General features: G+C 64.1%; 1 protein-coding gene across 14 annotated transcripts in view; it reads left to right on the top strand.

Annotated features, from left to right (window-relative positions):
* KCNT1 (potassium sodium-activated channel subfamily T member 1) overlaps positions 1-15014 on the top strand; it is a 44254-nt gene that overhangs the window by 17895 nt on the left and 11345 nt on the right. For 8 of the 14 annotated variants that reach the window (XM_063081711.1, XM_063081704.1, XM_063081706.1 and 5 more), the window contains 13 exons: positions 1643-1807; positions 2140-2279; positions 4173-4236; positions 4330-4438; positions 5008-5116; positions 5357-5506; positions 5713-5936; positions 7355-7589; positions 9320-9425; positions 10888-11060; positions 11514-11585; positions 11829-11963; positions 14722-14833. In XM_063081711.1, the coding sequence (XP_062937781.1) occupies positions 1643-1807; positions 2140-2279; positions 4173-4236; positions 4330-4438; positions 5008-5116; positions 5357-5506; positions 5713-5936; positions 7355-7589; positions 9320-9425; positions 10888-11060; positions 11514-11585; positions 11829-11963; positions 14722-14833 (1794 nt within the window). The remainder of the gene's footprint in view (positions 1-1642; positions 1808-2139; positions 2280-4172; positions 4237-4329; positions 4439-5007; positions 5117-5356; positions 5507-5712; positions 5937-7354; positions 7590-9319; positions 9426-10887; positions 11061-11513; positions 11586-11828; positions 11964-14721; positions 14834-15014) is intronic. The other 6 variants (XM_063081714.1, XM_063081712.1, XM_063081710.1 and 3 more) reach the window with 1 other exon arrangement.

Raw genomic sequence — 15014 nt, 5'->3', positions numbered from 1 at the left:
CCTTAGAGCATGCCTGTGGACACGAGGCATGGAGAAGGTGACCAGACCCCCCTCCCACAACCAGGCACTCTGTGCCAGCACCTTGGTGCCCACCCAGGGACCCGAGGTATGGAGTCAGGGACCGGAACCCCCTCCCAGAACAAGGCACACCACACCAGTGCCTTGGCCTGCCCAGGGACCCGAGGTATGGAGTCAGGGACCAGACCCTCCTCCTACAACCTGGCACACTGTACCAGCACCTTGTAGCCCACCTGGGGACCTGAGGTATGGAGTTGGGGACCAGACCACCCTCCCACAACCTGGCACACTGCACCAGCACCTCGAGGCCCACCTGGAGACCCAAGGCATGTATCTGGGGACCAGACACTCCCCACAACCAGGCACAACACCAGCACCAAGGACCATGCCAAAAACATTACCTCAATGTGGGTGACCCACTACAGCCACCACCATAACCATGGCTGTGATGAAAGTGGCTAGACACGACAACCACCATGCAGATGGTCCACCAGCCACTGGAGTGCATTGACACAAGGAGAGTCACCAGCAGAGACCAAAGAAAAGAAGAGGACGTCTCTCCCCACAAAGCCCATTCCAGAGTGACAGAAGAAACATCTGCTCTGTGATAATATTGGGGGACCTGACCACACCTCTCAGCACTGGACAGATCATCTAGGCAACAAGTTAACAGAGGAACCATGATTCTTTCAGAAGGAGAGAAAAGATCTAGGGTTATCAGAGGGAGGGGGAAGAGACTGGACAAGGGGCATAAAGAATAATTATGGTTTGTAACAATATATATGCTAGTAATATTGATTTGATCAACATATCTCAATGTTGAACCCCCAAAATATGTATAATCAATTTTGATTCAATAAAAATTTTTTTAAAAAAGAAATGTGTTACATAAGTGGTGAACTCAGTGCTCGAGGTCGAGGAAGCAAGAGACTTTGAGCCACAGACGGAACCAGACGCAGGTGCCAAGAGAGGCCCTGGTGGTCAGCACCCAGATAGCTCTGCAGAGCCGCCCATGCCACCACGGAGTCCCCTCACCCCCACATCGGCTCTGTGATGCGTGGCCCGCTCTACCCATATGCCGCTCACGGATCCCGGCACCCGAGGCTCACACGCAGGGTGTGAGCCAGCTGGATGGCGTCCGCGGACCTGCAGCCTCGAGCCACCAGCCTCTTGAAGGCAGGATTCTGCGCACCTGATTCGGTCACCCTTACTGTCAAGAGAGCCACTCCTGATTCTAGGGGCTGAGAGTTTCCTGACACACTGGCAGCTCACTCCAAAATCAGTGACAGGGGCCGACAGGAGGAGCAAGGGCCCCAGAGCCCCTGAGTATCCAGAGCAAGGGCTTTGCACCCATTCCCGGCCCCGTGGCAGTCTAAGGCCAGGAGCTGCCCTCCGCTGGCACTGGCCGGCAGGGTCACCCGCCCTGCCCCTGCATGGCCCCCGGCCAGGGCCACACACACCCGTTTCCATCACAGCCTCTGCCCCACCTCCGCTCGGCACCTCCTCCCTCTGTCCCTGCTCTGGGTTGCCCAGAGCTCAGCATCTGCACCTCCAGGTGGGAAAGGGCCTCCCTGAGGTGGCCGTCACCCAGGCCGCCTGGCACTCACCCTGCTGTCCCCTGCAGTTCGAGGAGCTCGTCTACCTCTGGATGGAGCGGCAGAAGTCGGGGGGCAACTACAGCCGCCACCGGGCCCAGACGGAGAGGCACGTGGTCCTGTGCGTGAGCTCCCTCAAGGTCGACCTGCTCATGGACTTCCTCAACGAGTTCTACGCCCACCCCCGGCTCCAGGTGAAGCCCCTCCGCCACGGCCACCAGACGCCTCCCTCCGAGGCCTCAGGGTCTCCCTGGCCGCCCAGAGCAGCCACCCCTGCCCAGGTCAGCCTCGAGCCTGGGTGGGTCCCCTGAGCTCTAGCCCTCGGTTTCCCCCCATCCAGCAAAGGTGGCTGCCCACGCTCCAGGGGTGGGTCTGTCGGGGTCCCGCCTTTCCCTCCTGTCAGGTACGAGGTCACCGTGAGCTCTGGGGTCCCATACGGTGGAGGGTGTGGAAACACCCAGGAGAGCGGGACGGGCCAGGAGGCAGGCAGGGGTTGCTCAAAGGGTCTGACCCAGGGCCCGGCCAGCAGGACTATTATGTGGTCATCCTGTGCCCCACCGAGATGGACATCCAGGTACGCAGAGTCCTGCAGATCCCCCTGTGGTCCCAGCGGGTCATCTACCTCCAGGGCTCTGCGCTCAAGGACCAGGACCTCATGCGAGCCAAGTGAGCACTCACAGGGGTGAGGGGCACGGCTAGGTCTCGGGGGCTGGGCGGGCTCCCCAAGCCCCCTTCCTGAGGCACGCAGGCTGTGAAGGGCTGGGGGCTTTAGCCACAGGCCTCCTGGCCGAGCGTGTGGTCCTGAGCCGGCCCACCCATGAGCTGCTCTAAGCAGTGGGTCCCCAGGGTGGGTGTCCAGAGGCTTTCAGCCAGGCGGGCAGCAGGAGTGGACCATCCAGCATGTCAGAGCTCCAGCTAAGTGCCCACCGCCCAACCCAGGCCCAGGTTGGTGGGACCGTGGAGCCAGACCTCCCTGTCCCCACGCCGATGCCCACTGCTGAGCGGCCTGGGCAAGCCCACCCTGGCCGAGCCTCCGTCTCCCTTCCGCCAGGTGAGGAGTCAGCCTTAGGGAACTCCCACCCTCCCCTGCTCCAAGTCTGAGAAAGTTTCTTTCCCAAGTTCTAGGAAGCTCAAATTAGACCAGGGGCAGGGAGTGGCTGGTGAGTCAAGGTGTGAGGAAGGCCGAGGCTGGATCTTTCTTTTAGACAAGTTGACAGAGTGGTTTGATGTAAGGAGCAGGTGTTGTTCCATGGAACTTTGCAGGATGTGCACTTTCTGAGACACTCTCTGGGAGGCCCTCCTGGCCACGTTTTTATTCCAGGAGTTTCAACATGTCCTTTGTGGTGTAGTGTGGGCTGAGCAGGGCCCAGGCGGGGCAGGACACCCAGCACCCAGGTTCCCTGGCCCCCCACTTCCTGAGCCCTGAGCTACGGGATGCAGCCTTTTTGCAATTCTGTCCATGGTGCACATGTGTTGACGCACCTGTCTGTGCCCAGCTCCAGGCCGGTGAGGCAGGGACAAGTCGAGGGTGGTGGACGCAGGGACTGGGGCACCTGTGGAGCAGGTGACGTGGGGGGCTCCCCCACCCTGGGGGGTGAGGGGCAGTTTCTCAGACGGGCTCCCAGCAGTGGCTGAGTGGTTTCTGCAGCAGAGCTCTTGGAAGATCAGGGAGGGGAGCTGGAAGTGGTCACACAGGTTCCCAGACCACAGGGCGGCCAGGCCAGGGAGGGGACAGGCTCTCTGCTCTCAAGTGCTCCCCTCCCTTCTGTGCCCAGCCTAGCCCCAGGTTAGTGGGGGCACAGAGGATGGCCCCCCAGAAGCCAGCTGATGTCCCAGGTCTGGTCAGCTGCCCCAGTGTCCAGATGGTTAGTACACAGTGAGGTGGGGTCTCCACGGGGCCCGCCTCTTCCAGCCTGTGACTCCTGAGTCCCTGACAGCCTGGGAGACGAGGCTGGAGTGTGGACAGACCTAGGCAGCCCCCGGCTAGCAGAGCATGGCTCAGAGCACCTCACATGCCTCCTGATGTCCTTCCTACCTGGGCAGCCTCAGGGACAAGCTGGGGCAAAAGGGTTCAGAGAACGGGGTTCGTGAGGGGGAAGGGAACCATTGCCTAAGGAGCACAGGGCCTCCCAGTCACTGCCCTGGCCTGAAAGGCTAGGCGGCTCCAACCACCGTCAGCAGCACACACCTGTCCCCGAGGGTCCGCCCCTCCATTACCCCCCCCCCATTGTCACTCTGTGCATGATCGGGGGAGGGGACAGGCCTGGCTCCTGTGCCTTGCCAAGTCTTTGAGCTTGGACCCTCCTGGAGTTGTCTGGGCATCCTGACGCAACCCAGTGCGTGCCAGGGAGAGGTCAGGGAGGCTGGAGAGGCCCCGGGCACATTCAGAGAGGCCCAGGATGCCCGCAGGGGCTGGGCCTGACCAGCCTGGAGCAGGGGCCGCCTCCTTGGCCCCCCATCCTCTCCTTACCTTCATGTTCACCTGCCTCCCCGACATCCTGCCGGGGGCGGCCTCCCTTCCACACTCCTCCGCCAGCGCTCAGACCTGGTGCCTTGCAGGATGGACAACGGGGAGGCCTGCTTTATCCTCAGCAGCAGGAACGAGGTGGACCGCACAGCAGCGGTGAGTGAGGCCACAGGTCCCACCCAGTCCAGGACAGCAACCCCTCCACCCCTCCGAGCAGGCTTCCATGCTGACCACACCTCCCCCCACCAGGACCACCAGACCATCCTGCGAGCCTGGGCCGTGAAGGACTTTGCTCCCAACTGTCCCCTCTACGTCCAGATCCTCAAGCCTGAGAACAAGTTTCACGTCAAGTTCGCCGGTACGTTGGGGGAAGCACAGGCACGCACGCAGGTGAGTGTGCGCATGTGCAGCTGGGAGCGGCCGGGCTGGAGCACTGCCAGGCACACGCACCAGAAGGTGCCAGAGGGGGACAGCAGACCCTCTGTCCCCACTGCATCCAAGGTGGGTGTAAGTCCACGTGGGTCTGGTGAGTGCAGGAGCCACGGTGGGGGCAGGAGCACTGTGCGATGAGCAGGCCCCATGCTGGGCACCCGGGGAGACAGGTGAGCGGGCCCCACGCTGGGCACCCGGGGAAACAGTTGAGCAGGCCCCACGTTGGATACCTGGGGACAGGTGAGTGGGCCCTTTCAGCTCTGGAGCATCAACTCAGTCAAGCTGGAAGATGCGGGCAGAAATGGTGGGTGCGCCATTGAGGCTCCTTGTGCCCAGGCTCCGGGTGGAGGAGCTGGAACCCGACGGGCAGAGCAGGAGTTTGCGAGCAGCCAATGGGGGTCCAGGGAGAGCGGCAGGTGGGGCGTCAGCACAGCTTGCCAGGAGGAGTGGGTGCTGTGGGGACAGTGGCAGGCAGTGACTGTGCTGTGCCCACAGACCACGTGGTGTGTGAGGAGGAGTGCAAGTTCGCCATGCTGGCCCTCAACTGCATCTGCCCGGCCACCTCCACCCTCATCACGCTGCTGGTGCACACGTCCCGTGGCCAGTGAGTGCCCGCCCCAGCCCGCCACCAACCCGGCCGGCCCCGGGGCGACGAGGCAGGGCCTGCAGGGGCAGGGTGCACCACCCGTGGGTGGGCCTTGGGGGGACCCTCGATGGGCAGGGGTCACACGCGGCAGGAAAGGGGCCAGCCCCGGGCAAGCAGAGGGGACATTTACAGACCCAGCCAGGTGGAAGGGGCAGCCGGGCTGGGCGTGACGGCCCCTCGTGCTCTGTGGCCCGGCAGGGAAGGACAGGAGTCGCCGGAGCAGTGGCAGCGCATGTACGGGCGCTGCTCGGGCAACGAGGTCTACCACATCCGCATGGGCGACAGCAAGTTCTTCCGCGAGTACGAGGGCAAGAGCTTCACCTATGCCGCCTTCCATGCCCACAAAAAGTACGCGGGCCACTCGGGAGGGACAGGGACAGGGCGTGGGGTCCGCAGGAGGATCCACCGCGTGCCTCTCCCCCGAGGCCCTCCTGAATCTGACCCCGGGTCCTTGGGTCCCTGACACCCGCGAGGGGAGGGCTCAGCCCAGGGCCCAGAGGAGGCCGCCGGGGTGGCAGGCGGGGACGGTGGCAGCGAGCTGCACGTGTGCCCAGGTACGGCGTGTGCCTCATGGGGCTGAAGCGGGAAGAGGACGAGAGCATCCTGCTGAACCCGGGGCCGCGGCACACCCTGGCGGCCTCCGACACCTGCTTCTACATCAACATCACCAAGGAGGAGCACTCGGCCCTCACCTTCGCGCAGGCCGAGAAGCGGCCAAGAGGCGCCCTCGCTGGCCGGGGGCTCCGCCCGCCCGTGCACAGGGCCATCGCCTCCGTGGGTGAGGCCCGCGGGGCTCCTCGCGACACCCGCCCTCTGTGGCCGTGGGGGAGGCAGGAGACCCCACCTGGAGGCTCAGGTCTGCTCTGGCCTGCACCTGGCCTCAGGCCAGTGGAGTCGCTCCGGGACTCAGTTTCCAAATCTGTCAGAGGGGGGGGTGTCCCCGCCTTCCTGTGAGGGCCTTTGTTGTCATCGGTCACTGAGTCCAGTGCCTGCCCGAGTGGGCCACCCTGGGTCTGGGGTCACTGGGAGCCTGTGGCCTTGGAGTGCACAGGGCGGGCAGCCATCCTGGTGGGTGAAGTGCCACCAGGGCCCTCAGCGGCTGAGCTGGACTCCCAGGTGGTCTCATCAGCCCAGAGGGCCTCCTCCACACACGTCCCTTGAATAGGCCGAGGCCCTGTTGTCCACTGGGGCTGGAGTTGGCTGGACGAGGTCAAAAGGAGCAGGGGCTTGGGCCCTCAGCCTTCTCTCTGGGGTCCCCGTGTGCCGGGGCTCCGAGGGCCACCCAGTGGTAGGTGTCACACCTTCCTGGCCAGGCCCTCCTGGGGGACAGTGAAGCAGCAGGGACAAGCCAGGTGGCCACCCAGGACACAGACCCACAGGCTAGGCTAGGGCCCTGCCACATCTGTGCAGTGCCGGGCTTGAGCTGTGGCCTGGGCAGCAAGATGACCCTGCTGGGCGCCTGCTGCATGCCCAGCCTGGGGGTCAGCACATGGTCCCTACTGGAGGCACGACTGGTCAGCTCAATGCAGCACACAGTCCCCCAGACCCAAAGGCTGAGGGCGTGGGGGTGGGGACGCAGCCACGCCCAGCCATGCCTCCATCTGTCATGTGCATGTCGGGCACGTTGCCCAGATGGCTCCCAGGAAACCACGGTGACTCAGGCAGCTCTCAGCCCCCTCCCTGGGGTCCTAGGCCCACAGAGACCTGGGCCACATCCTTGAGCCATTCCCCAGCCCAAGCCTGGCCACCCTGGGCCATAGGAGAGACAGAGGCTGCTCCAGCAGGTGCTGAATGGCCTGGCTGCTCCCGTGTCACCCTTGGCCATGGCCACCCCCACCTGGCCCCACCGTCAAGGCAGAGTGACCAGCCGCCCAGCCACTGATCCCCGAGAATCCCCTCACCTCAGGGGGTTGGCACTGACATCACAGCAGCTGACGTGAATGTGCCCACCGAATGCTGAGGCCCTGGGGTCATTGTCTAACACTACCCCAGGGGGCACTGTCCTCATGTACAGAGGGGGAAACTGAGGCTCAGAGAGACACAAAGCTCCCCAGGGCCCCACAGCTGGAGAAGAGGAGCCAGGACGTGACCTGGGGTCTCTGAAGCCATTGTGTCTACATCAGCTCCGGGAACCCGCTGCCCACCGGGGAGCTGGGGTGGGGAGGGGCTGCAGCCAATTCCTCTGCTCTCTTCCAGGGACGGTGGCCATGGACCTCCAGAACACGGAGTTCCAGCCCTCGCAGAGCGGCGGGGGTGGCGGGGGTGGCAAGCTGACACTGCCCACGGAGAACGGCTCGGGCAGCCGGCGGCCCAGCATCGCACCCGTGCTGGAGCTGGCCGACAGCTCAGCCCTGCTGCCCTGCGACCTGCTGAGTGACCAGTCAGAGGACGAGGCAACGCCCTCAGAGGAAGAGGGGCTCTCCGTGGTGGAGTGAGCACTGCCGTGAGACAGGGATTTCGGGGGACCCTGGGGACTCTTGGCTGTGGCTGGCGCTGGGGAGGAAGACGTCCCTATGGTGCTGGGTGCCCAGGAAGAGGCAGGGCCCACGGCGTTGGTGCTGCACTTGGCGGGGTGGCAGCCCCAGATTACGCCCATGCCCTGAACCGTAGCCTCTGAACAGCTTCTCGGAAGTTCTTGTTTGGTAATGGAATCTTGGGGGGCCCTGACACACAGACATCAGAACTGGGCTCCATTCACCTGAGGCTCCGCTGCAGAGCCGTCGGACCCTGGAGCTCCTGAGCACCGCACTGTGGGGTCTGCTGGCTGCACCCCTTCCTGTCAGTGTGGGCTGGGAGTGCAGAGCTGAGAGGGCAAGGTCCTCTCCTTTGGGACTCACAGACCTCCCATGGCGACCTGCAGAAACGGGGGCAGCAGGGGACCATATGCCAGCTCCGGGCAGGGTCACCCTCAGAGAGGGGCCTGTTCTCGCCCATCTTCCCAGCCCCAAAATGGCTTGGCCAGCCGAGGCCTTGACCTTGGCCATTCAGAGTGGGTGCAAGCTGGTGGCGACCCACGGCCATCACTGTCCTCCACCTCGTGCCCTGGGTCACAGCCCACTCAGCCAGGGCGGGGGTCCTCTGTGCAGGGTCTGCAGAGGTCACACCAAGCCATCCCTGAACAAGGCAGTGTCCAGGCCTGGAGGCCACAGGCCCCTCCTGAGCTGTCGTCCTGGCCTAGGTTTGGGGCTGCTTTGAATTATGAGACAGAAGAGACCCCAGTCTGCCCTCAGCAGCTCTCAGCCACTTGGCCTCAGCCAGGACAGACAGGTGGCACCTGACAACAGGACCACGGCTGGCCTGTGGGTCCCGTGCTCCCAGCTGGGTTGTCACACTCTGCCCCCAGCCTTTGTCTGCCTCCAGGACGGAGTCAGTGTGCTTTCATGACGCACCAGCTGCCAGAGAACAGCTCTGAGATCGAGGGGGTACTGGCCAGGGCTCCTAGACCCCGCGGGGCAGATGGCAGGGCTAGCCTCTGAGTCTGCAGCCTGTAAGGCAACTGGGGGCAGAGCTGAATTGGGGGCCCCACAGCATGGTGTGTGCTGGGCGCTGTCAGGGACGGGGGTGGCAGCCTGCTGGGGAGACCAGCCTGGCCCAGTGGAAGCAAGTTGAGAAGGGACTGAGGCCCAAGTGTCTGCCCCATGAGTCTGGGGTCCCGGGGGGCATCAGGGAGGGGTGAACGGGCAGTCAGAGCTCATTTGGGTTCTACCCTTGGCTTCAAGGCCTTGTCTAAGCTCATTGCAGGGGTGAGCAGAGAGAGAACACGGGGCATGGGGATTGTGTGAGTGGGGGGTGAGCCCCTCCTCCAGCACTACCTGCACCCTGGGTGAGGGGAGCGACAGTGAGGGGCCCCTCTGCACCCACCTTCACCTGGAGCCACCCCAAGACCCTGGTGGGAGCCAAGTCCATCTCCCCCCAGCCCTGGCCATGCAACAGCTGTTGTCCTCGGGGTCTGGTGCCCTGTGTGGCTGCCCTGGGCATGCCCTGTAGCGCACACTGTGTCCTGGGCACCAGGGCTGGGCAGGTCTGACATGCTGGTGGCCGCAGGTGGTCTGGTGCAGTGCTGCACGGGTGGGGCGGAGCAGATGCTCCCGTGTCCCCCAGCTAGGGGTGGACGGGGCCACCATGCCATGGGCCATGCTGAGGGCTCCTGTCTCCCACCAGGTACGTGAAGGGCTACCCCCCCAATTCGCCCTACATCGGCAGCTCCCCGACCCTCTGCCACCTCCTGCCCGTGAAGGCCCCCTTCTGCTGCCTGCGGCTGGACAAGGTAAGGCGAGGGCCGTGCCACCCTCCACACTCAGACCCCCAGTGCCAGGGTGCTCACGCCTCCCCGGGCTTCTTTCTGTAACTTCATATCTTTATATAATTGTAAGTTAGGGGACCTGCAAGAATTCTTCGAGGAAATCCGTAGGCCCTTGACACAGATTCACCAAACTCGGTTTCTGCCTGGTGTTCTCCGTGCTATTCTAGAGGCACGTCTTTCCTGAACCGTTTGAGAGCAGGTGGGAGCCACCGTGCCCTTTCCACTGAATACATCCCCGAGTGTCTCTGAAGGGCGAGGGCCGTCTCTCGCAGCCAATCATAGTTCAGTTTCCAGAATCGGGACGGGGACATTGGGCGTTGGAGTCTCATCCACGGCACACACCCAGATTGCGCTGATGGTACTGGCAGCCTTTATTGTCCTCTGCAGTGGGGCTTAGTTTCCCTAATCTGGAATGTGCCTCAGCTTCCCCCGGCTGCTGGAGAGCGCGGGCCACTTAGTGGTGGAGCGCGGCCCGGGTCCTGCCGGGGTCCCCGGTGACGTTGCAGAGCCTGCGAGCTCGCAGCCATGTGCTCGCAGGAGGTCCAGGGTACCAGCGTGCCCCATCACCGGCAATGTTAACTTTGATCCCGTGACAAGGTGGTCTCGGCCAGGTTTCTCCGTCATAAAAATGACTGTTTTTCCCTCTGTAGTTAACAAGCCATTTGTGGGGAGACAGGTTGAGACCAGGTAAATGAACCACTCTTTGGTGAATTTCTACCATTGCTTTTGGTGTTAATAGGGGTTTTCTAATAACTCCCAATTCCTTCCATGTATTTTGTTAGCTTCCAACCCTGAGGAAGCTGTCCCCACTGCCCGCATATGTTTTATTCTCAGGTGTCAGCGGGGCCTGTGGACTCTCGGCCTGTTCAGTGGGTTATGACCCGTCGCTTCCTCCCGAGGCGTCCCCGTCCCTCACAGATAGTTATCGATTCTGGTGCTCGGCTCACCGGGTTTGCTGGTGGGGCCAGGGCTGGCCGCCGGTCCTTCCAGCACGTCCCCCACCCTTGAAGCCCCTCTGAGCTTCCCAGCCCGGGGTGGTCCAGCCTCAGCTTGCACCCCCCGCCCCAGCCCGGGGGCACTTCTCCACGGAACGCTGATTTGTTTTCAGTGGAAAACGATGCTTAGTAAACGAGATCTGGGCATGCGCTCCCTGCCCTGGGGTGTCCCTGCTCCTGGGCGTCTGGGTGGACAGAGCTGGAAGATGTGGGTGAGCGCAGGGCGTGCACCTGCACACCGACCACCCCGCGCTTGCTAACAGAGCGGTGGCCGTGGGCACAGCCCTGGCTTCTGGAGGCACCTGTAGCTCCCACAGGGCTCGTGCAGGCCGAGAGGGCCGTGGGCCACGTCGCCGACGACCGCGTGCTCCGGGAGGTGGCATGGCGCGGGGTCCGGGAGGCGGCGGCATTGACCGCGGCGTGTCCCCCAGGGCTGCAAGCACAACAGCCACGAGGACGCCAAGGCCTACGGGTTCAAGAACAAGCTGATCATCGTCTCGGCGGAGACGGCCGGCAACGGGCTGTACAACTTCATCGTGCCCCTGCGGGCCTACTACAGGTCGCGCAAGGAGCTCAACCCCATCGTGCTGCTGCTCGACAACAAGTGAGCCCGGCCCCCGCGGCCGCGCCCCCACCCGGGCCCGGTCCCCACTCTCCTGCTAAGAGCATGGCCTCCCTCCGCCCGGCTCCCCTGCTCTGGCCCTCGTAGTTTCTCGGCTCCCTGTCTGTCTCCTGCTCGTCCCCCAACTGTGAGTCCTGGGGTAGGGGACATGTGGCTCTTCCCCCAACACCTTTTCACCCGGGGGACCTCTGGAAGCCAGAGCCCAGGGCCCAGTCTTGGCTGTCTGACCTCAGCAAGTGCCGCCCCCTGAGGCCTCAGTTTCCCCTTCCTTGCGTAAAATAAAGAAACTTGTTGTCCCAAATGGCCCCCAGGTCCAATGTGCTGCAGTTCTAGGGGACCCTGCTCTGCCCAGCTCTGCTCCAAGAGCCCTGCTGGACCTCAGGAGGGAGGGATGCAGGGCAAGGTGGGCGCCTCTAGGACCCGCTGTCCCCACAGGCCCGACCACCACTTCCTGGAGGCCATCTGCTGCTTCCCCATGGTCTACTACATGGAGGGCTCCGTGGACAAGTGAGGCCCATGCGGCTGGGGGCGTCTGCCCGTCTCTTTGCAGAGGAAGGGATCCCCACCCCACCCCCTCCTCCTCCAAGGTCTTCCGGTTGTGGCGAGGCAGGTGGCTCCGGACAGCAGGGACACAGTGAAGCGAGGGGGGTCCCCCGCATCCTACCCCTGAGAGAGAGTCCCGAGCGCCGTGGGTGCAGGGCCCGTGGGGGGCGGGACTGGTCCCTGCAGTGGTCCCCTCCCCCCCGCCAGCCTGGACAGCCTTCTGCAGTGCGGCATCATCTACGCGGACAACCTGGTGGTGGTGGACAAGGAGAGCACCATGAGCGCGGAGGAGGACTACATGGCGGACGCCAAGACCATCGTCAACGTGCAGACCATGTTCCGGTGAGCCCCGCGGGCAGGGTCACACGTGGGACCATCCCCAGCCACGACCACAGGAACCCCCCCGAGAACCCACACACCCACGACCACGGGAACCCCCCGAGACCCCACACACCTATGACCACGGGAACCACCCTGACACCCCACACACCCACAACCACGGGAACCACCCCGAGACCCCCACACACCTGTGACCACGGGAACCACCCTGACACCCCACACACCCACGACCACAGGAACCACCCCGAGAACCCACACACCCATGACCACGGGAACCACCCTGACACCCCACACACCCACAACCACGGGAACCACCCCGAGACCCCACACACCCATGACCACGGGACCCCCCCGAGACCGCCACACACCCATGACCACGGGAACGCCCCAAGACCCCCACACACCCACGACCACGGGAACCACCCTGACACCCCACACACCCACGACCACAGGAACCACCCTGAGACCCCACACACCCGTGACCACGGGAACCACCCGGACACCCCACACACCCACGACCACAGGAACCACCCCGAGAACCCACACACCCACGACCACGGGAACCACCATGACACCCCACACACCCACGACCACGGGAACCACCCTGACACCCCACACACCCACGACCACGGGAACCCCCCGAGACCCCCACACACCCGGGACCACGGGAACGCCCCGAGACCCCCACACACCCACGACCATGGGAACCACCCGAGACCCCACACACCCACGACCACGGGAACCACCCGGACACCCCACACACCCACGACCACGGGAACCACCATGACACCCCACACACCCACGACCACGGGAACCACCCTGACACCCCACACACCCACGACCACGGGAACCCCCCGAGACCCCCACACACCCGCAACCACGGGAATGCCCCGAGACCCCCACACACCCGCGACCACGGGAACCACCCCGAGACCCCCACACACCCACGAACATGGGAACCACCCGAGACCCCACACACCCACGACCACGGGAACCACCCCGAGAACCCACACACCCACGACCACGGGTACCACCCTGACACCCCACACACCCACGACCACAGGAACCACCCTGACACCCCACACACCCACGACCACGGGAACCACACTGACACCCCACACACCCACGACCACAGGAACCACCCTGACACCCCACACACCCGCGACCACGGGAACCACCCCGAGACCCCCACACACCCACGACCATGGGAACCACCCGAGACCCCACACACCCACGACCACAGGAACCACCCCGAGAACCCACACACCCACGACCACGGGTACCACCCTGACACCCCACACACCCACGACCACAGGAACCACCCTGACACCCCACACACCCACGACCACGGGAACCCCCCGAGACCCCCACACACCCACGACCACGGTAACCACCCTGACACCCCACACACCCACGACCATGGGAAGCAACCCAAGACACCACACACCCACGACCACGGGAACCACCCTGACACCCCACACACCCACGACCACGGGAACCAACCCGAGACCCCACACACCCACGACCATGGGAACCACCCCAAGACCCCACACACCCACGACCACGGGAACAACCCGTGACCCCACACACCCACGACCACGGGATCCACTCCGAGACCCCACACACCCGTGACCACGGGAACCACCCCGAGACCCCACACACCCACGACCACGGGAGCCACCCGAGACCTCACACACCCACGACCACGGGATCCACCCCGAGACCCCACACACAACCACGGGAACGACCCCGAGACCCCACACACCCACGACCACGGGAACCACCCGAGACCCCACACACCCACGACCACGGGAACCACCCTGAGACCCCACACACCCACGACCACGGGAATCCCCCCGTGACCCCACACACCCGTGACCACGGGAACCACCCTGAGACCCCACACACCCATGACCACGGGAACCACCCCGAGACCCCACACACAACCACCGGAACCACCCCGAGACCCCACACACCCACGACCACGGGAACCACCCTGACACCCCACACACCCACGACCACGGGAACCACCCGAGACCCCACACACCCACGACCATGGGAACCACCCGAGACCCCACACACCCACGACCACGGGAACCACCCTGGGACCCCACACACCCACGACCACGGGAACCACCCTGACACCCCACACACCCACGACCACGGGAGCCACCCGAGACCTCACACACCCACAACCACGGGATCCACCCCGAGACCCCACACACAACCACGGGAACCACCCCGAGACCCCACACACCCACGACCACGGGAACCACCCCGAGACCCCACACACAACCATGGGAACCACCCCGAGACCCCACACACCCACGACCACGGGGACCACCCTGAGACCCCACACACCCACGACCACGGGAATCCCCCCGTGACCCCACATACCCGTGACCATGGGAACTACCTTGAGACCCCACACACCCGTGACCACGGGAACCACCCCGAGACCCCACACACCCGTGACCACGGGAACCACCCTGACACCCCACACACCCACGACCACGGGAACCACCCCGAGACCCCACACACCCACGACCACGGGAACCCCCCGAGACCCCACACACCCGTGACCACAGGAACTACCCCGAGACCCCACACACCCATGACCACGGGAACCACCCCGACACCCCACACACCCATGACCACTGGAACCACCCCGAGACCCCACACACCTGTGACCACGGGAACTACCCCGAGACCCCACACACCCGTGACCACGGGAACCACCCTGAGCCCATCCCTCCTGCAGGCTCTTCCCCAGCCTCAGCATCACCACGGAGCTCACCCACCCTTCCAACATGCGGTTTATGCAGTTCCGCGCCAAGGACAGCTACTCTCTGGCTCTTTCCAAACTAGAAAAGGTGAGTGGCTCCTGCCCCCTGTGCCAGCCCCCACCCCAGGAACCTGAGGGATTCAAGACGAAGGAGCCAAGGGGGACAGGAGACAAGGGGGTGCAGCCGGACAGGAGGGTCTTGATCGTGGGGCCTGGTTCCCTCACCGTCCACTGGGCACTGGCCAGTAGCAGCCACCACCTCCCTAAGG

This window comes from Cynocephalus volans, chromosome 17, assembly GCF_027409185.1.
Source record: "Cynocephalus volans isolate mCynVol1 chromosome 17, mCynVol1.pri, whole genome shotgun sequence".
NCBI classification, from domain to species: domain Eukaryota; kingdom Metazoa; phylum Chordata; class Mammalia; order Dermoptera; family Cynocephalidae; genus Cynocephalus; species Cynocephalus volans.
This window is presented reverse-complemented; position numbering and strand designations above follow the sequence as displayed.